Below are 21,919 nucleotides of genomic sequence, written 5' to 3'. Positions count from 1 at the left end.
AGCCTCAGAAATTGCAGACCAAATAAATACTAGAGTTCAAGTAACATACACATCTCAACATCAACTGTTCAGAGGAGACTGAAATCAGGCCTTCATGGTTGAATTGCTGCAAAGAAACCACTAATAAAGGACACCAATAAGAAGAGACTTCCTTGGGCCAAGAAACACGAGCAATGGACATTAGACCGGTGGAAATTTGTCCTTTGGTCTGATGAGTCCACATTGGAGATGTTTGGTTCCAACCGCTGTCTTTGTGAGACGCAGAGTAGGTGAATGGATGATCTCTGCATGTGTGGTTGCCACCGTGAAGCATGGAGGAGGTGGTGTTATGGTGTGGGGGTGCTTTGCTGGTGACACGATCTGTGATTTATTTTGAATTCAAGGCACACTTAACCAGCATGGCTACCAAAGCATTCTGCAGCAATACGCCATCCCATCGGGTTTGGGCTTAGTGGGACTATCATTTGTTTTCAACAGGACAATGACCCATCACACCTCCAGGCTATGTAGGGGCTATTTGACCAAGAAGGAGAGTGATGGAGTGCTGCATCAGATGACCTGGCCTCCACAATCACCCATCCTCAACCCAATTGAGATGGTTTGGGATGAGTTAGACAGCAGAGTGAAGGAAAAGCAGCCAACAAGTGCCCAGCATATGTGGGAACTCCTTCAAGAAACTGTTGGAAAAGCATTCCTCGTGATGCTGGTTGAGAGAATGCCAGGTGTGTGCAAAGCTGTCATCAAGTCAAAGGTTGGCTACTTTGAAGAATCTCAAATATAAAAATGTAACAGTTTTTTGGTTACTACAAGATTCCATATGTTATCATAGCTTCTATTATTCTAATGTAAAAATAAAGAAAAACCCTTGAATGAGGTGTGTGAACTTTTGACGTGTGTGTATATATATATATATATATATATATATCTCCACGTTTGATAAAATGAAGCTTTTCTCTGTACCTTTTACACCTGCTGTGCACATGACGAATAAACTTTGATTTTATTTGGATGAAATGTTTATCAATAAACCCCTGTGTTAAGGGTGACATTTCTTGGGAATCAGTGGCGTGCACTGTTGGCAGCTCTCCATACGAGGGAGCTATAGCTAGCTATAAACATAGTGTTAGTTAACGCTTAGCTAGCGTACAGGCAGCTAACTCTGACGGCAAGAAACATTATCAAAATCCCAAAACTCCTTCTTGGTCAAATAGCCCTTACACAGTCTGGAGGTGTTGGGTCATTGTCCTGTTGAAAAACAAATGATAGTGGGACTAAGCCCAAACCAGATGGGATGGCGTATCGCTGCAGAATGCTTTGGTAGCCATGCTGGTTAAGTGTGCCTTGAATTCTAAATAAATCAGACAGTGTCACCAGCAAAGCACCATTACACCACCATGCTTCACGGTGGGAACCACACATGCAGGGATCATCCGTTCACTTACTCTGCGTCTCACAAAGACATGGCGGTTGGAAGCAAAATTCAAAAATTTGGACTCATCAGACCAAAAGGACAGATTTCCACTGGTCTAATGTCCATCACAGACAAAATGAAAAAAAAAATGCAGAAAATCACATTGTAGGATTTTTAATTAATTTATTAGCAAATTATGGTGGAAAATAAGTATTTGGTCAACTACAAACAAGCAAGATTTCTGGCTCTCACAGACCTGTAACTTCTTCGTTAAGAGGCTCCTCTGTCCTCCACTCGTTACCTGTATTAATGGCCTGTTTGAACTTGTTATCAGTATTAAAGACACCTGTCCACAACCTCAAACAGTCACACCCCAAATGCACTTATTTATGAAGCCGATGACTGAGGTGGTGTATTCCTCAATGTCATTGGATGAATCACGAAACATGTTCCAGTCTGTGCTAGCAAAACAGTCCTGTAGTGTAGCATCCGCGTCATCGGACCTCTTCCGTATTGAGCGAGTCACTGGTACTTCCTGCTTTAGTTTTTGCTTGTAAGCAGGAATCAGGTGGATATAATTATGGTCAGATTTGCCAAATGGAGGGCAGGGGAGAGCTTTGTATGCATCTCTGTGTGTGAAGTAAAGGTGGTCTAGGATATTTTTTAACAAAAATTTGGTAAAACTAATTTAAGTTGGCCTGCATTGAAGTCCCCGGCCACTAGGAGCACCGCTTCTGGGTGAGCATTTTCTTCTTTGCTTATGGCCTTATAGAGTTGGTTGAGAGCGGTCTTAGCGCCAGCTTCACTTTCTGGTGGTAAATAGATGGCTACAAATAATACAGATGAGAACTCTCTTGGTAGATATGATAAGCTGTAGACCACACTAAGGTACTCTACCTCAGGCAAGCAATACCTTGAGACTTCTTTAATATTAATATTAGACATCGCGCACGAGCTGTTATTGACAAAAATATACACACCCCCACCCATCATCTTACCAGAGGTAGCGTCTCTGTTCTGCCGGTGCATGGAAAATCCCGCCAGCTCTATATTGTCCGTTTCACCGACACGTGGCTGAACGAAGAAACATAAGATGTTGCAGTTTTTAATGTCCCGTTGGTAGGATAACCGTAATATTAGGTCATTTATTTCCCTAACGATTGCACATTAGCAAGAAGAATGGAAGGCATTTGGAGTATATTCGCTCGCCTCCGGATTCTCAGAAGGATCCCTGATCTGCGTCCCTTTTCCCAGCGTTTTTTCTTCACCCAAAAAGGCGTGGATCTGTGCCTGTTCCTGTTAGAGCAGGATATCCTTCTCATCGGACTTGGTAAAATAAAAAGTTTCTTCCAGTCCGTGGTGAGTAATCGCTGTTCTGATGTCCAGAAGTTCTATTCGGTCATAAGAGACGGAAGCAGCAAAATAAAATTGCACATTTGGTTGGGAGAATGTAAAACATCAGCTATGGTCTCGGCGCCATCTTTCATCTCTGCAGCAGAGGTTACTCTGGGTCTTCCTTTCCTGTGGCGATCCTCATGAGAGACCGTTAACTCTAATGAACTTATCCTCTGCAGCAGAGGTTACTCTAGGTATTCCTTTCCTGTGGCGATCCTCATGAGAGCCTGTTTCATCATAGAACTTGATTTTTGCGACTGAACAATTTTCCAGAGTGACTGACCTTCATGTCTTCAAATCTTTCTAGGGCAGGCGTTCCGCTAGCGGAACCCCTCGACAACATTCCACTCAAAAGGCAGCGCGCGAAATTCAAAAATATTTTTTTTGAAATATGTAACTTTCACACATTATCTTTCATTTGCTGTATTGGACTTGTTAAACTTCTTGTTAATCTACCCATCGTGTCCGATTTCAAAAAGGCTTTACAGCGAAAGCACAACATATGATTATGTTAGGTCAGAGCCTAGTCACAAGTCATAGGCAAGTCAAAAAAACACAGCCATTTTTCAGCCAAAGATAGGAGTCACAAAAAGCAGAAATATAGATTAAATTAATTACTAACCTTTGTTGATCTTTATCAGATGACACTCATAGGACATCATGTTACACAATACATGTATGATTTGTTTAATAATATGCATATTTTTATCAAAAAATCTCAGTTTACATTGGCGCATTACGTGCAGTAATGTTTTGTTTCCAAAACATCCGGTGAGTTTTCAGAAATACTCATAATAAACATTGATAAAAGATACAAGTGTTATTCACAGAATTAAAGATAGACTTCTCCTTAATGCAACCGCGGTGTCAGATTTTAAAAAAAACTTTACGGAAAAAGCATAATCTGAGAACGGCACTCAGAGCCCAATCCAGCCAAAGAAATATCCACCATGTTGGAGTCAACAGAAGTTAGAAATAACATTATAAATATTCACTTACCTTTGATGATCTTCATCAGAAGGCACTCCCAGGAATCCCAGTTTGATAATAAATGACGGATTTGTTCCATAAAGTCCATAATTTATGTCCAAATAGCCACTTGTTGTTAGCGTGTTCAGCCCAGTAATCCATCTTCATGAGGAGCGAGCACTTCGTCCAGACAAAAACTTGAAAAGTTCCGTTACAGGTCGTAGAAACATGTCAAGCGATGTATGGAATCAATCTTTAGGATGTTTTTAACATAAATCATCAATAAGGTTCCAACCTGGAGAATTTCATTGTCTGAAGAAAAGCACTGGAATGAGAGCCAACTCTGTCGGCGCGCGCGTCACAAGCCTGAGACACTCTGCCTGACCCATGACTCATTCAGCTCCCATTCCCCCCTCCTTTATAGCAGAAGTCTGGAACAAGTTTCTAAAGACGGTTGACATCTAGTGGAAGCCATAGGAAGTGCAACTTGACCCCATACACACAGTGTATTCGGTAGGCCAAGCTTTGAAAAACTACAAACCTCAGATTTCCCACTTCCTGGTTGGATTTTTCTCAGGTTTTCGCCTGCCATATGAGTTCTGTTATACTCACAGACATCATTCAAACAGTTTTAGAAACTTCAGAGTGTTTTATATCCAATAATAATAATAATATGCATATATTAGCATCTGGGACAGAGTAGGAGGCAGTTCACTCTGGGCACGCTATTCATCCAAAAGTGAAAATGCTGCCCCCTATCCCAAAAAGGTTAAAGTAATGATGGACTGTCGTTTCTCTTTGGTTATTTGAGCTGTTCTTGCCATAATATGGACTTTGTCTTTTACCAAATACGGCTATCTTCTGTATACCGCCCCTACCTTGTCACAACACCACTGATTTGCTGAAACGCTTTGAGGAAAGAAATTCCACAAATTAACTTTTAACAAGGCATATCTGTTAATTGAAATGCATTCCAGGTGACTATCTCAAGAAGCTGGTTGCGAGAATGCCAAGTGTGTGCAAAGCTGTCATCAAGGCAAAGGGTGGCTACTTTCAAGAATCTCAAATATAAAATAGATTTTGATTTGTTTAACACTTTCTGGTTACTACATGATTCTATGTGTTACTTCATAGTTTTAATGTCTTCACTATTATTCTACATTGTAGAAAATAGTACAATTAAGAAAAACCCTGGAATGAGTAGGTGTGTCCAAACTTTTGACTGGTACTATCTATATATACAGTATATATCAAATCCCGCAACACACCTGGAACCTCGTTGTGGGTTTGGGAACCACTGGGCTACCTGGCTGACTGACAGGCTGGCTGACTGACAGGCTGGCTGACTGACTGACTGACAGGCTGGCTGACTGACCTAGGCAGACATCTTGTATTGAGCTGGGGGAGGTGGAGTGGTACAGGTTGACATTGTGTTACTGAGCTGAGGACAGTCTCTTACCTTCTCATTTTGCAAAAGACCACACTCTATAAATAAAAGAATATGTTGAACATTTTAGGCAAGAAGATTGGAGCTTGAAATAAAGAAAATAGATTAGCGTCTCCATGCTGAATCACAAAGCTCACTACTAGATACGTTGACTAGATGGAAGGCAATACAACAAAGAGTTAACAGCACAACTTAAAACTGGCAGCTCACCACCAGTTACCTATCTGTCTGTCCATGCAACTACAGGCATGCAGTCGTAGTCTCTAAGATAGAGGTGCACAGCAGCATATTATGTTTTAGATATGAATTCAAAGGGAGATTACGGTATTATATCCGATTAATAGATCCTACTCCTTACCTTCAAAGTAGCCTCCATATATGGATTCCCCTCCTCTTCCATTGCCTGCAAGAAGATTAAACAGTCAGTTTCCAACATGGCACAGAACAGTAAGAATGTATGGAAATCACTAGGGCATCAGATAGATAGACATTTATAAACTACCGTTCAAAAGTTTGGGGTCACTTAGAAATGTCCTGTATGTATATTACACAATATATTGTGTACGTTTACCCTATGAAGATGTAATATATTGTGTAGGTTTACCCTATGAAGATGTAATATATTGTGTACGTTTACCCTATGAGGATGTAATATATTGTGTAGGTTTACCCTATGAGGATGTAATATATTGTGTAGGTTTACCCTATGAGGATGTAATATATTGTGTAGGTTTACCCTATGAAGATGTAATATATTGTGTAGGTTTACCCTATGAAGATGTAATATATTGTGTACGTTTACCCTATGAGGATGTAATATATTGTGTAGGTTTACCCTATGAAGATGTAATATATTGTGTACGTTTACCCTATGAGGATGTAATATATTGTGTAGGTTTACCCTATGAAGATGTAATATATTGTGTAGGTTTACCCTATGAAGATGTAATATATTGTGTACGTTTACCCTATGAGGATGTAATATATTGTGTAGGTTTACCCTATGAGGATGTAATATATTGTGTAGGTTTACCCTATGAAGATGTAATATATTGTGCAGGTTTACCCTCTGTGAAGTCTCCTCCCTGTATCATGAAGTTCTTTACAACTCTGTGAAATGTGGAGCCTTTAAAACACAGCTTTTTCCCTGTGCTTTTCCCAGTTCCTCTCTCACCTGTAAAAACACAGTTACAGAATTAACTAAATGAATGTGCTTGAAGTTGTAATAGTCGTATGTACAGGATACACATGGTATACAACATCCAACCAAATGCTTACTGCTGGTTCCTTCTCCACAATAAGACAAAATAAAATATATTTATAGGAACATAAAGTAAATGGCTCAGTAGAATAGAATAAATGTTTAAGCATAATACAGGAAGTCAATTTATACTCCAATATTTTATACTTCCAACACGTCTCATGTCCTTTTGGGGAAAGGAGGATTGGGGGGCAAGTTTAAATTGTGCAGTATTTAGCAATCATAATAAGAGTCTGGTAGCAGCAGTTGAGATGTGTGTGTGTGTGTGTGTGTGTGTGTGTGTGTGTGTGTGTGTGGATGAAGGTTATTATTTTAACAATTACTTTTTCTGTAAACTGAAATAAAACAAACCTGTTACTAAAAGTATTATTTTAAATCCCTCCCCTTATTATCTTAAAAACCCCAACTATTATCGTAGACCCCAGAACAAACTAAAATAAAAACCATCATGAATTACATTAGGTGTTAGTTTTTTCTCTCTCCATTTTGGGCAAAATCAACTAAAAACATTTAAATGATGTTTAAGTTTTTCTACTTTGAAGAATCTAAAATATATTTTAGACGTTGCAAACATCAAGCAACGGTAGAGTGCCATGTCAGACTGTGCAGTTGGGCACCAGACAGCTATAACACGTTGGTCATGTTCCTCTGCTCAGACGTTGCCAACTGGATCTTACATCTGGATAGGTATCAGCTAACCACAACATATGCTATAGCAGTCTGGTGCCCGATTGCACAGTCGATGACAATGCATGCAACCATTGGTTGATGCATGCCATGTCTGAGTAGGGGAACACAACCATGATGCGGTTAGCTGATACGTAAAATACCTATCCAGGTTTTGTAAGCTCTGGCAGGAGTCAGCAACTTCTGAGCAGAGGAACGCAATACTTAGCTCTCACACTATCTTCACATGTTAATAAAAAATGAAAATGTGAAATGTCTTCAGTCAATAAGTATTCAACCCCTTTGCTATGGCAAGCCTAAATAAGTTCAGGAGTAAACATTTGCTTAACAAGTCACATAATAATTTGCATGGACTGTGTGCAATAACAGTATTTAACATGATTTTTGAATGGACTAACACATCTCTTTACCCCACACACAATTATCTGTACGGTCCCTCAGTCGAGCAGTGAATTTCAAACACAGATTCAACAACAAAGACCAAGGAGGTTTTCCAATGCCTCGCAAAGAAGGGCCCTGGTAGAATGGTAAAAAAAAAGAAAAAGACATTGAATCCATCTTTCAGTATGGTGAAGTTATTAATTACACACCACCCGAAGTATCAATACACCCAGTCACTACAAAGATACAGGCGTCCTTCCTACCTCAGTTGCCGCTCAGGGATTTCACAATAAGGCCAATGGTGACTTTAAAACCGTTAAAGGAGTTTAATGGCTGTGATGGGAGAAAACTGAAGCCTGGTCAACAACATTGCAATTTCTCCACAATTCTAACCAATACACGTGATTAGCAAATGTTATAGCGGGTGTAGCGAAATGCTGCAGTCGACAAGGTTGTTCTGGCTCTGAGTTATATAATGAGCTAACGTTGTGTCAAATGGACAATGTGCCAATCCTCTCCAACCTGGCAGGGTATAATTTGATATGACATCTTTTCTTAATTTATAGACTAATCAACGCTGATCAGGCCTGCTCCTGGCCGATCTGCAGCCCTAGCTGAGAAAAAAATAAAAAATCCCTGCAAAGTAGAATAGTAGCCTAGTGTCGGGCCACAATGCATCTTATGAATGCCCATGTGGTAGCCACCGTTTGTAAAACAGGCAATTTACCTTTAATCCCAGTCATTTGGTGACATTAAATTGTGTTAATGCAGATCATTTTACGTAAACGTGGCTTTGCAGATTTCACACTTACGAAATAAACCAAAACTTGTTTCTCACACTACCAAATCAAATTGTATTGGTCACATACACGTGATTAGCAGATGTTATTGCAGGTGTAGTGAAATGTTTGTGTTTCTAGCTCCAACAGTGCAGTAATATCTAACCAGTGATATCTAACAAATTACACAATATATACCCAACACACACAAATCTAAGTAGGAATGAAGACAATATACATATGGACGAGCGATGTCAGAGCAGAACGGACTAAAATACCGTAGAATAGTAAAGAATACAGTATATACACGAGATGAGTAATGCAAGATATGAAAATATCTTTAAGTGACGAAGAATATAGATGACAGTATCTACATATGAGATGAGTAATGCAAGATATGTAAACATCTTTAAGTGACAAAGAATATAGATGACAGTATCTACATATGAGATGAGTAATGCAAGATATGTAACATTAAAGTGACTAGTGTTCCATTCCTGAAAGTGGCCAGTGATTTCTAGTCTATGCCTATAGGCAGCAGCCTCTAAATGTGCTAGTGATGGCTGTTTAACAGTCTGATGGCCTTGAGATAGAAGCTGGGTTTCAGTCTCTCGGTCCCAGCTTTGATGCACCTGTACTGACCTCGCCTTCTGGATGATAGCGGGGTGAACAGGCCGTAGCTCGAGTGGTTGATGTCCTTGATGATCTCCTTGGCCTTCCTGTGACATTGGGTGCTGTAGGTGTCCTGGAGGGCGGGCAGTTTGCCCCTGGTAATGCTTTGGGCAGACCGCACCACCCTCTGGAGTGCCTTGCGGTGGCGGACGGTGAAATTGCCGTACCAAGTGGTGATATAGCCCAATAGGATGCGCTCAATGGTACATCTGTAAAAGTTTGTGAGGGTCTTAGGAGACAAGCCAAATTTCTTCAGCGCTGTTGCGCCTCTTGTTCACCACACTGTGTGAGGGTGGTCAATTCCAGTTTGTCAGTGATGTGTACACCAAGGAACTTGAAGCTTTCCACCTTCTCCACTGCGGTCCAGTCAATGTAGATAGGGGGGTGCACCCTCTGCTGCTTCCTGAAGTCAACGATTATGTCCTTTGTTTTGTTAATGTTGAGTGAGGTTGTTTTCCAGGCGCCACACTACCAGAGCCCTCACCTCCTCCCTGTAGGCTGTTTCGTCATCATTGGTAATCAAGCCTACTACTGTTGTGTCTTCTGCAAACTTGATGATTGAGCTGGAGGCGCGCTTGGCCACGCAGTCATGGGTGAACAGGAAGTACTCGAGGGGGCTGAGCACGCACCCTTGTGGGGCCCCAGTGTTGAGGATTAGCAGAGTGGAGCTGATGTTTCCTGCCTTCACCACCTGGGAACGCCCGTCAGGATGTCCAGGGCCCAGTTGCACAGGGTGGGGTTCAGACCCAGGGCTTCGAGCTTAATGATGAGCTTGGAGGGTACTATGGTGTTAAATGCTGAGCTGTAGTCAAACAGCATTCTTGTACTGACGTTGCTTCAAAAGGCAATTTGGAACTCGGTTGTGACTGTTGCAATCAAGGGCAGTCAGTTTTTACGCACTACGCGCTTCATCACTCAGCGGTCCGAGCTTGTGTGGCCTACCACTTCGCAGCTGAGCTGTTGTTGCTCGTAGACGCTTTCACTTCACAATAACAGCACTTTAAGTTGACCGGAGCAACTCTAGCAGGGCAGATATTTAAACTGACTTGTTGGAAAGGTGACATCCTATGACGGTGCCACGTTGAAAGTCACTGAGCTCTTCAGTAAGGCCATTCTACTGCTAATGTTTGTCTATGGAGATTGAATTGCTGTATGCTCAATTGTATACACCTGTCAGCAACGGGTGTGGCTGAAATCGCAGAATCCACTCATTTTGAAGGGGTGTCCACATACTAGCATAGCTTGTCTACAGTTTTGTTTGTGTATCGAGTCAGTCAGATGTTTCTATAGGCAGTCATTTCTGTAGGCCTAATGGGAGATTGGATGCGCAGCACGTGTGTAAAGGGAGCGGTCGGATTGAGACGTGACATTTACTCCTGAGGTGCTGACTTGCTGCACCCTCGACAACTACTGTGATTATCATTATTTGACCATGCTGGTCATTTATGAACATCTTGGCCATGTTCTGTTATAATCTCCACCCGGCACAGCCAGAAGAGGACTGGCCACCCCTCATAGCCTGGTTCCTGTCTAGGTTTCTTCTTAGGTTTTGGCCTTTCTAGGGAGTTTTTCCTAGCCACCGTGCTTCTACACCTGCATTGCTTGATGATTGGGGGTTTAGGCTGAGATATCAGCTGATGTACGAAGGGCTATATAAAAAAATATATATAAAAAAAGAGAATGTAGGGAGAAGAACTGTGACCACTGGCTAGGTCACTTTTTTGTTGGAGTCTCTAATGCACATAACACATGGAAGGAACACTCAAATCTACGAGAATTACCAGTTGTCTTCGAGAGAAGAGAGATGGATTGGGATGTGAGGGGGTGTCGATCCCCCTTCCTAAATATCACTCATATTTAGGAAGGGGGAATGGCAAATACAATGTAAGTAATTTAATTTATGTACCCCTAATTGCACCGAATACATCTGTTTATCCTACAGCTATTGTAAACAGTAATCATGAGCCTATAAACCAAAGTTACACTGTTAGCACAGAGGCGGTGTGCAATAGTAGGAAGACCACATTATGCAGCTCACCCTGCACTATCAGCTTCACTTATGTGTAGAAGGTAGTTGTTAGGTTAAACTACTCGTTGGTTATTACTGCATGGTCGGAACTAGAAGCACAAGCATTTCGCTACACTCGCATTAACATCTGCTAACCATGTGTATGTGACCATTAACATCTGCTAACCATGTGTATGTGACAAATAAAATTTGAATACCATGAGTAAGTCTTCCTCTGATATGCTTCCCAGTAAAGCAATAAAAACAATCAAGCAACCCAGAAAAGTGCTAACAAAATAGCCCATATTAACATATGTAGCCTAAGAAACAAGGTCCATGAAGTCAGATGACATTCCTATTCTGACTATCTCTGAAACTCACTTAGATAATACCTTGATGATACAGTGGTAGCAATACATGGTTATAACAGAAAATACAAATGCCAACGGGGGCGGTGTTGCTGTCTATATTCAGAACCACATTCCTGTAAAGCTTAGAGACGATCTAACGTTAAATACTGTTGAAGTAATATGGCTACAGGTTCATCTGCCTCACCTAAAGCCCATTCTGGTGGGAAGCTGCTATAGACAGTCAGTATCTGGATAATGTTAAATACTGTTGAAGAAATATGGCTACAGGTTCATCTGCCTCACCAAAAGCCCATTCTGGTGGGAAGCTGCTATAGACCACCAAGTGCTAACAGTCAGTATCTGGATAATGTGTGAGAAATGCTTGATAATGTATGTGATATCAACAGAGAAGTATATTTTCTGGGTGATTTAAATATTGACTGATAATCATCAAGCTGCCCACTCAGGGAAAAACTTTGAGCTGTAACCAGTGCCTCCAACCTGGAACATGTTGTCAGTCAACCAACCAGGGTAGTTACAAACAGCACAGGAATTAAATCAACATGTATTGGTCAAATATTTACTAATGTTGCAGATATTTGCTACAAAGCAGTATCCAAATACATAGGATGTAGTGATCACAATATAAATAGCCATATCTAGGAAAACCAAAGTTCCAAAGGCTGGGCCTAATATAGTGTATCAGAGGACAGGCTGGGCCTGATATAGTGTATAAGAGGACAGGCTGGGCCTAATATAGTGTATCAGAGGTCATACAATACGTTTTGTACTGATTCATATGTTGATGGTGTAAAGAATATTTGCTGCTCTGTGGTGTGTAATGAGGAGCAACCAGACGCTGCACTTGACACATTTATGAAATTCCTTATTCCAGTTACTAATAAGCATGCAGCCAATAAGAAAATGAATGTAAAAACTGTTAAATCCCATTGGATTGATGAGGAATTGAAAAATTGTATGGTTGCGAAGGATGAGGCAAAAGGTATGGCAATTAAGTCTGGCAGCTCAACTGATTAGCAAACGTACTGCAAATTAAGAAATCACGTGACTAAACAAATTAAAAGGAAACTACACTATGAAACAAAGATAAATTATGTAAAGAATTATAATAAAAAGCTTTGGGGCACCTCAATTGAAATTTTGGGGAAAAAAGCTAACTCGGCTCCTTCATTCATTGAATCAGATGGCAAGATAAGCAAACTTAGGGATGACATGCCAGCAACAAACACTGACACTATACATCCAAGTATATCAGACCAAATTATGAAAGACACGAATTGTACTTTTGAATTCCGTAAAGTCAGTGTGGAAGAGGTGAAAATTGTATTGTCTATCAACAGTGACAAGCCACCGGGGTCTGACAACCTGGATGGAAAATTACGGAGGATAATAGCAGACGATATTGCCACATCTTCAATTTAATCCGACTATGGAGCGTGTGCCCTCAGGCCTGGAGGGAAGCTAGTCATTCCGCTACCCAAGAATAGTAAGCCCCCTTTTTACTGGCTCAAATAGCTGACCAATCAGCCTGTTACCAAACTTCTAGAAAAAATTGTGTTTGACCAGATGATGATATTTCACAGTAAACAAATTGACAACAGAATTTCAGCATGCTTATAAGGAAGGACACTCAACAAGCACAGCACTTACACAAATGACTGATGATTGGCTGAGAGAAATTGATGATAAAATTATTGTGGGTGCGGTCTTGCTAGACTTCCGTGCAGTTTTTGTCTGCTGCTGGAAAAACTTGTGTGTTATGGCTTTTCCCCCCTGCTATAATGTGGATAAAGAGGTACTTTTCTAACAGAACACAGAGTGTTCTTTAACGGCAGCCTCACTAATATAATCCACTTAGTATCAGGAATTCCCCAGGGTAGGTGTTTAGGCCCCTTGCTTTCTCAATTTTTACTAACGACATGCCACTGACTGTGTCTATGTATGCAGATGACTCAACAATATCCACGTCAGCTACTACAGCGACTGACATGACTGCAACACTCAACAAAGAGCTGCAGTTAGTTTCAGAGTGGGTGGCAAGGAATAAGTTAGTCATAAATATTTCTAAAACTAAATGCATTGTATTTGGAACAAAACACTCACTAAACCCTAAACCTCAACTAAATCTTGTAATAAATAATGTGGAAATTGAGCAAGTTGAGATGACTAAACTGCTTGGAGTAACCCTAGATTGCAAACTCATGGTCAAAACATATTTATGCAGTAGTAGCTAGGATGGGGAGAAGTCTGTCCATAATAAAGCGCTACTCTGCCTTCTTAACAACACTATCAACAAGGCAGGTCCTACAGGCCCTAGTTTCTATCTTCTTAACAACACTATCAACAAGGCAGGTCCTACAGGCCCTAGTTTTGCTGCACCTGGACTACTACTGTTCAGTCGTGTGGTCAGGTGACAAAAAAAGGACTTAGGAAAATTAAAATTGGCTCAGAACAGGGCAGCACGGCTGGCTCAGAACAGGGCAGCACGGCTGGCTCAGAACAGGGCAGCACGGCTGGCTCAGAACAGGGCAGCACGGCTGGCTCAGAACAGGGCAGCACGGCTGGCTCAAAACAGGGCAGCACGGCTGGCTCAAAACAGGGCAGCACGGCTGGCTCAAAACAGGGCAGCACGGCTGGCTCAGAACAGGGCAGCACGGCTGGCTCAGAACAGGGCAGCACGGCTGGCTCAGAACAGGGCAGCACGGCTGGCTCAGAACAGGGCAGCACGGCTGGCTCAGAACAGGGCAGCACGGCTGGCTCAGAACAGGGCAGCACGGCTGGCTCAGAACAGGGCAGCACGGCTGGCTCAGAACAGGGCAGCACGGCTGGCTCAGAACAGGGCAGCACGGCTGGCTCAGAACAGGGCAGCACGGCTGGCTCAGAACAGGGCAGCACGGCTGGCTCAGAACAGGGCAGCACGGCTGGCTCAAAACAGGGCAGCACGGCTGGCCCTTGGATGTACAGAGAGCTAATATTAATAATATGCATGTCAATCTATCCTGGTTCAAAGTGGAAGAGAGATGGACTTCATCACTGCATGTATTTGTGAGAAGTATTGACATGTTGAATGCACTGAGCTGTCCGTCTAAACTACTGGCACACAGCTCAGATACCCATGCATGCCCCACAAGACATTCCACAAGAGGTATCTTCACAGTCCAAGTCCAGAACAGAATATGGGAGGCACTCAGTACTACATAGAGCCATTACTACATGGATCTCTATTCCACATCAGGTAACTGATTCAAGCAGTAAAATTAGATAAAAAAAAACAGATAAAAAAAAAAAAACACCATATGGAACAGCGGGGACTGTGAAGCAACACAAACATTGGCAGACCCATACATACACATGGATTTAGTACTGTAGATGTGTGGTAGTGGTGGAGTAGTGGCCTGGGGGCACAGTGTGTTGTGAGATCTGTGAATGTATTGTATTGTTTTAAAAATGGTATAAACTGCCTTAATGTTGCTGGACCCCAGGAAGAGTAGCTGCTGCCTTGGCAGGAACTAATGGGGATCCATAATAAACCCCAGGAAGAGTAGCTGCTGCCTTGGCAGGAACTAATGGGGATTCATAATAAATACAACACAAATACACAGGCAAAGACAGACCGACATGGAGACAACCGAGACCGGCTACATCACCCTCGCCCCCTTCCTCCCCTATCACCTCCTCCCACACGTCCCCGTCAGCATGCTTTGTCTCTCTGGAAGCCTGTCCCGGTGTCTCTTATTGGGATTTAAAGGAAACCGAAACCCCTGTAAACACCACTTGAACTGGAGAGAAATGTGTGAGCGTCGGGAAACTGTCCAAAAGTACAACCCTCCCTTTATCTATGAGCAGAGGAGAAGGGGTCTAATTTCCCATCCTAACACCTCCCACAGCTTGCCAGAGAGACAGAGACCCACTGTGCTTCAAAATCCTGTCTCCAGCCACCAGGCAACCTGTTATTATCTGAACAGTCATCAGGTTTATGAAACTCTCTTATGTGGTTTAACTTGCTCATTAACACCATCTGAAGGCAGTCAGAAACCAGCCTATAGTACACTTACAACCACTCCAACAGTCCAAAATGTATCGCATACTGAGGGCGGGAGGTAGCCTAGTGGTTAGAGCATTGAACCATTAACAGAAAAGTCACAAATATGTCTGTGCCCTTGAGCAAGGCACTTAACTCTAATTTGCTCCAGGGGAGCCGTACTTTTATGGCTGACCCTATAAAACAACACATTTCCGGAGTATGTGTAAAAAAACAAACATTACAAATATATATTATTTTACATTTAACACACAGTGCAAGGATTCAGAACCCTTGACTTTTTACACATTTTGTTAAAAAAAAATTATTTCACCTTTATTTAACCAGGTAGGCTAGTTGAGAACAAGTTATCATTTACAACTGCGACCTGGCCAATATAAAGCATAGCAGTGTGAACAGACAACACAGAGTTACACATGGGGTAAACAATTAACAAGTCAATAACACAGTAGAAAAAAGAAAAAAAAGTCTATATACATTGTGTGCAAAAGGCATGAGGAGGTAGGCGAATAATTACAATTTTGCAGATTAACACTGGAGTGATAAATTATCAGATGGACATGTGCAGGTAGAGATATTGGTGTGCAAAAGAGCAGAAAAGTAAATAAATATAAACAGTATGGGGATGAGGTAAGTAAATTGGGTGGGCTATTTACCGATTAGACTATGTACAGCTGCAGCAATCAGTTAGCTGCTCAGATAGCAGATGTTTGAAGTTGGTGAGGGAGATAAAAGTCTCCAACTTCAGCGATTTTTGCAATTAGTTTCTGTCACAGGCAGCAGAGAACTGGAACGAAAGGCGGCCAAATGAGGTGTTGGCTTTAGGGATGATCAGTGAGATACACCTGCTAGAGCGCGTGCTACGGGTGGGTGTTGCCATCGTGACCAGTGAACTGAGATAAGGCGGAGCTTTACCTAGCATGGACTTGTAGATGACCTGTAGCCAGTGGGTCTGGCAACGAATATGTAGCGAGGGCCAGCCGACTAGAGCATACAGGTCGCAGTGGTGGGTGGTATAAGGTGCTTTAGTAACAAAACGGATGGCACTGTGATAAACTGCATCCAGTTTGCTGAGTAGAGTATTGGAAGCTATTTTGTAGATGACATCGCCGAAGTCGAGGATCGGTAGGATAGTCAGTTTTACTAGGGTAAGTTTGGCGGCGTGAGTGAAGGAGGCTTTGTTGCGGAATACAAAGCCGACTCTAGATTTGATTTTAGATTGGAGATGTTTGATATGAGTCTGGAAGGAGAGTTTACAGTCTAGCCAGACACCTAGGTACTTATAGATGTCCACATATTCTAGGTCGGAACCATCCAGGGTGGTGATGCTAGTCGGGCGTGCAAGTGCAGGCAGCAAACGGTTGAAAAGCATGCATTTGGTTTTACTAGCGTTTAAGAGCAGTTGGAGGCCGCGGAAGAAGTGTTGTATGGCGTTGAAGCTCGTTTGGAGGTTAGATAGCACAGTGTCCAAGGAAGGGCCGGAAGTATACAGAATGGTGTCGTCTGCGTAGAGGTGGATCAGATAATCGCCCGCAGCAAAAGCAACATCATTGATATATACAGAGAAAAGAGTCGGCCCGAGAATTGAACCCTGTGGCACCCCCATAGAGACTGCCAGAGGACCGGACAACATGCCCTCCAATTTGACACACTGAACTCTGTCTGCAAAGTAGTTGGTGAACCAGGCAAGGCAGTCATTAGAAAAACCGAGGCTACTGTGTCTGCCGATAAGAATATGGTGATTGACAAGAGTCGAAAGCCTTGGCCAGGTCGATGAAGACGGCTGCACAGTACTGTCTTTTATCGATGGCGGTTATGATATCGTTTAGTACCTTGAGCGTGGCTGAGGTGCCCCCGGGACCGGCTCGGAAACCAGATTGCACAGCGAAGAAGGTACGGTGGGATTCGAGATGGTCAGTTGACTTGGCTTTCGAAGACCTTAGATAGGCAGGGCAGGATGGATATACGTCTGTAACAGTTTGGGTCCAGGGTGTCTCCCCCTTTGAAGAGGGGGATGACTGCGGCAGCTTTCCAATCCTTGGGGATCTCAGACGATATGAAAGAGAGGTTGAACAGGCTGGTAATAGGGGTTGCGACAATGGCGGCAGATAGTTTCAGAAATAGAGGGTCCAGATTGTAAAGCCCAGCTGATTTGTACTGGTCCAGGTTTTGCAGCTCTTTCAGAACATCTGCTATCTGGATTTAGGTAAAGGAGAACCTGGAGAGGCTTGGGCGAGTAGCTGCGGGGGGGGGGGGCTGTTGGCCGAGGTTGGAGTAGCCAGGAGGAAGGCATGGCATTATTCTAGAATGCATTAAAAACAATGTTCCTCATCAATCCACACACAATAGCTTAATGATAAAAGTGAAAACAGGTTTTTAGAAATGTTTGCAAATATATCATTTCAAAAGGTATTCAGACCCTTTGCTATGAGACTCAAAATTGAGCTCAGGTGCATCCTGTTTCCATTGATCATCCTTGAGATATTTCTACAACTTGGAGTCCACCTGTGATAAATTAATAAATTCAATTGATTGGACATGATTTGGAAAGGCACACACCTGCATATATAATGTGTTATTAATATTGCTGCACAGCTATTTTCAGGTCTCTCCAGAGATGCTCGATCAGGTTGAAGTCCGGACTCTAGCTGGAAAAGTATTGGTGGTTCCAAACTTCTTCCATTTAAGATTGATGGAGGCCACTGTGTTCTTGGGGGTCTTCAATGCTGCAGATATTTTTGGTACCCTTCACCAGATCTGTGCCTCAACACAATCCTGTCTCGGAGCTCTACAGACGATTCATTCAAACATAATGGCTTGATTTATGCTCTGACATGCATGGTCAACTGTGGGACCTTAAAGACAGGTGTGCCTTTCTAAATAATGTCCAATCAATTGAATTTACCACAGGTCGACTCCAATCAAGTTGTAGAATCGCACATAAGTTTGAAAAAAATATACATTATTTTTTTGGCCATATCGCCCAGCTCTAAGCCAGACTTAATCGCCCAACATCAATGCCGACCTCACTAATGCTCGTGGTTGAATGGAAGCAAGTCCCCACAGTAATGTTCCAACATCTAGTGGAAAGCCTTTCCAGAAGAGTGGAGGTTGTTTTAGCAGCAAAGGGGGGACCAACTCCATATTAATGCCTGTGTTTTTGGAATGAGGCAAGCAGGTGTCCACATACTTAGTGTACATTCCTTGCCAAATCCCGACAGCTTCATCACAAATTCAAAATGGATGATTAAAATAGGGAAATATGTTTCCGGGTTCAGCATGTGAATGGAGAAGAAGCTGAGGAGCAGAAGACCTGTAACGTTGCAAACGTGAATGGTAATGATGCCGACTCCAGTCCAACCGTTAGAGTCTCATGCGGTCACACGCCCCACTGATCTTCAGAACCTCCATACGGTTCTTGTCTTGGAAACTACAGCTACTAGCCACTCAGCTCCAAACTGCCATCGATGCTGCTCTGGCTCCCTTCTCCACCGTCCTGGATGGTGTCCGAGCCGCTGCGGATGAACAAGGCCTGCCGAATTGATGGCTTTGAATATGACCTGTGTGACAACAGCAACCGCACAGTAGCCCTTGAGAAAACAGTCACCCGTCTAAGCTCCGAAAACCAAAAGCTGATTGACAAGACCGATGACCTGGAATCCCAATCTCGCCATTTTGTTGGTATACCAGAGAAACGTGAAGGGGGGACTAGGTTAAGTTCATGTCAGAATTCTTTGTGGAGGTGCTGGGTCTGGCCATCATTCCATCACCCGCGAAGCTGGATAGAGCCCACCGCATTGGCCCCTCCCCAGCGGGCGGAGACCACAACTCCAAGCGTAGAGTGTTTATCGTCCGTTTTCACTGTGACAAGGAGCGCATCCTCCAGAGAGCAGAGACCAACTTCTGCGGACGCAAGGTGTTCATCTTTCCTGACCTTAGCTTGAGTGTCGCCAAGAAAATACCTACATTTCTCGATGCGAAACACAACCTTCATGAGAAAAAAAAGAGGTGAAATTCTCACTCTGCTCGTCTCCACATTGAACATGCCGGGGGGAAGCTACGGTTCGACTCCCACAAGGACGCCCAGCATTGGTTCAACAGTCACTTCTGAGCCTTATCTTGGATCTATGACCTACTCTTTTGCCAGGTAGCATGCATAGCCTAGCCTAAGTCGAAGGCATGTTTTGACTTATACGACAGGGCCTCCCCCCCTTGTTGCCATTCCTTTTCTACCAGGCAGAAACACTAACGTTATTGAACTCTGATATGACTAATACTGTCTTGTGTGGTTGTTATTTAAGCTACACGTTTGGGAGGTGCTTTTTATTTGGCTAGATGGTAGTAATGCATGGCTACAATTCCAGGCTTTGTTTCATTTTACATCTTGATACTTACTGAAGGACTTTTGACCACTTTATTACGCCCTATTGATCATTCGAAAATGTACAGACACTGATTGAAGACAGGACAGCTCCGTTTTACTGTTACGGGGTTTTCTGTCTTTGTTATCTGTTGACTTACTTCACCATTTTGTGAAAGCCTTTTCAAATGTATTTCACAACTCGTGCTATGGAGCCCCTCTGTGTTAGAATAGAAAGGTTCTGTTTATATGCATCGAAGCTGTGCAAACTTAAACCTGCTGTCTCCATTCACTGAGGAAGGAGACTTTGGGTTTGGGAGAGACCTTTTTTGGTCCTATTTGTTTTCTTTTCATCAGTTCTCTGTTATCTTTGCAAACGCTTGGTCTGTTTTCACACCTTTTTCTTTTCAATATTTTAGATGGCTAACAGTGCTAATAATAGTAATATAGGTAGGCCTAATCCTATTAAGTTTGTATCTTGGAATTCACAATGAACAATCCTGTCAAGGGGCCTAGGGTCTTCTCTCATTTGAAAAAGCTAAAAGCAGATGGGGTATTTTTTACAAGAGACCCATTTACGCATTAAAGATCACTCAAGGCTACAAAACTCCAGGTTTAGTCAGGTTTTCCATTCAGACCTTCAAAGCCAGAGGGGTTGCACTTTTGGTTAATAAAATAATACATTTCTCTACTACTAATGTTATTTCAGACAGTGGGAGACACTTAATCACAACTGGAACCATTTGGCAAACACCTGTAGTATTGGTCAATGTATATGCTCCCATTTTTTATGTTGAATTTGCCAATGGGTTGCTGGGGAAAATCCCTTCTCTGAACACCCATCTTTTGATATTTGGCAGGGGTCTGAATTGTGTTATTAGCCCTGCTTCAGACCACTCCAACCCCTGAACAATGTCTCATTCTGCTATGTCAAAGTCCTCAGATTTTAGGTTCAGAATGGGTGTACAGATCCCTGAACATTTCAGAATCCCCAGGCAAGAGAGTATTCTTTCTTTTCACATGTACACCATTATTTTTCTCATATTGACAATTTCTTCATTGATCATAAGTTACTTACAAATGTCAACTCTCTGAATATTTACCCACTGTAATTTCTGACCATGGACCTTTAGCCCACGACATAGCCCTATCAGGACAAACCCATTCTCCTCTCTGGAGATCCAATTCTCGTCTCCTGTCTGATGCAGACTTTTGTAATGTTATCTCCACTTCTATTGATCATTTTCTTTTTTCAAATCAGACAATCTCAACCTCTCCTATGGGAATCACTTATGGCTTATTTTAGAGGAGAAATTATTTCTTATTCTTCTCATTTAAGCAAAACTCGGAAAGCTAAACTTGAAGAACTCTAAAGCCATCCTTGACTCAGACCATCAATATGCCATGACACCATCCCCAGAGCTATATAAGCAACGCTTGAACTTACAATCTGAATTCGATCTCTTGTTCACCACAGAGGAAGAACGGTGACTATAGCATTCACGTGGTACCTACTGTGAACATAGCGACAGTGCAAGTCGCCTGCTCGCACACCAATTAAAAATGCAGTGCTGCCTCCCGTCTGATTCCCCAAATGAAATATTCCTTTCATAACTTGATATCTGACCCTACGGAGATCAATGACACCTTCAAATCTTTCTATTCCTCCATGTATACATCAATTTCCATCAGATACTCCCACAGAATGGTGCCGGAGAGGGTGGCAGACATTTTACGTGCTCCTAACCAACAGTGTTATTTTCTTCGTTTTTTTGCGTTGTAACTTAAAAATATTTTTTACATGATGTTGCTGCTAACGTCTCTTATGACCAAAAATAACTGCTGGACATCAGAACAGCGATTCCTCACCACAAACTGGTAGAAGCTTTTGACTTTAACAAATCCGACATGAAGGATATACTGCTTTCCGGGAACAGGCCCAAATCCCCATCATTTGCGTGACGAGAAGACGGAGAAAAAGGGGGAGGAGGTCGGGCTGCATTCTGAGAATTCGTAGGCGATCGAGTAAACCCCCACTGCCATCTGTTCTATTGGCAAACATGCAATCATTGGAAAATAAAATCGATGACCTACGAGGAAGATTAATCTACCAACGGGACATTAAAAACTGTAAAA

General features: G+C 42.5%; 1 protein-coding gene across 5 annotated transcripts in view; it reads right to left on the bottom strand.

The window, feature by feature from the left end:
• nktr (natural killer cell triggering receptor) overlaps positions 1–21,919 on the bottom strand; it is an 87,198-nt gene that overhangs the window by 49,945 nt on the left and 15,334 nt on the right. For 2 of the 5 annotated variants that reach the window (XM_090189200.1, XM_090189201.1), the window contains exons 4-6: positions 6,289–6,396; positions 5,581–5,625; positions 5,235–5,260 (exon numbers count right to left, since the gene is read on the bottom strand). Coding sequence is in view for 2 of the 5 variants with exons in the window: in XM_036934656.2 (XP_036790551.2) it covers positions 5,581–5,625; positions 6,289–6,396 (153 nt within the window). In the remaining 3 variants the exon portion in view is untranslated. Of the gene's footprint in view, positions 1–5,234; positions 5,263–5,580; positions 5,626–6,288; positions 6,397–21,919 lie in introns of those variants that run through there. The other 3 variants (XM_036934656.2, XM_090189199.1, XM_090189202.1) reach the window with 2 other exon arrangements.

Source organism: Oncorhynchus mykiss, chromosome 11, assembly GCF_057628025.1.
Source record: "Oncorhynchus mykiss isolate SJ-2025 chromosome 11, ASM5762802v1, whole genome shotgun sequence".
Lineage (NCBI taxonomy): Eukaryota > Metazoa > Chordata > Actinopteri > Salmoniformes > Salmonidae > Oncorhynchus > Oncorhynchus mykiss.
The sequence above is the reverse complement of the archived record's forward strand: the minus strand, read 5'-3'. Positions and strand labels throughout refer to the sequence as shown.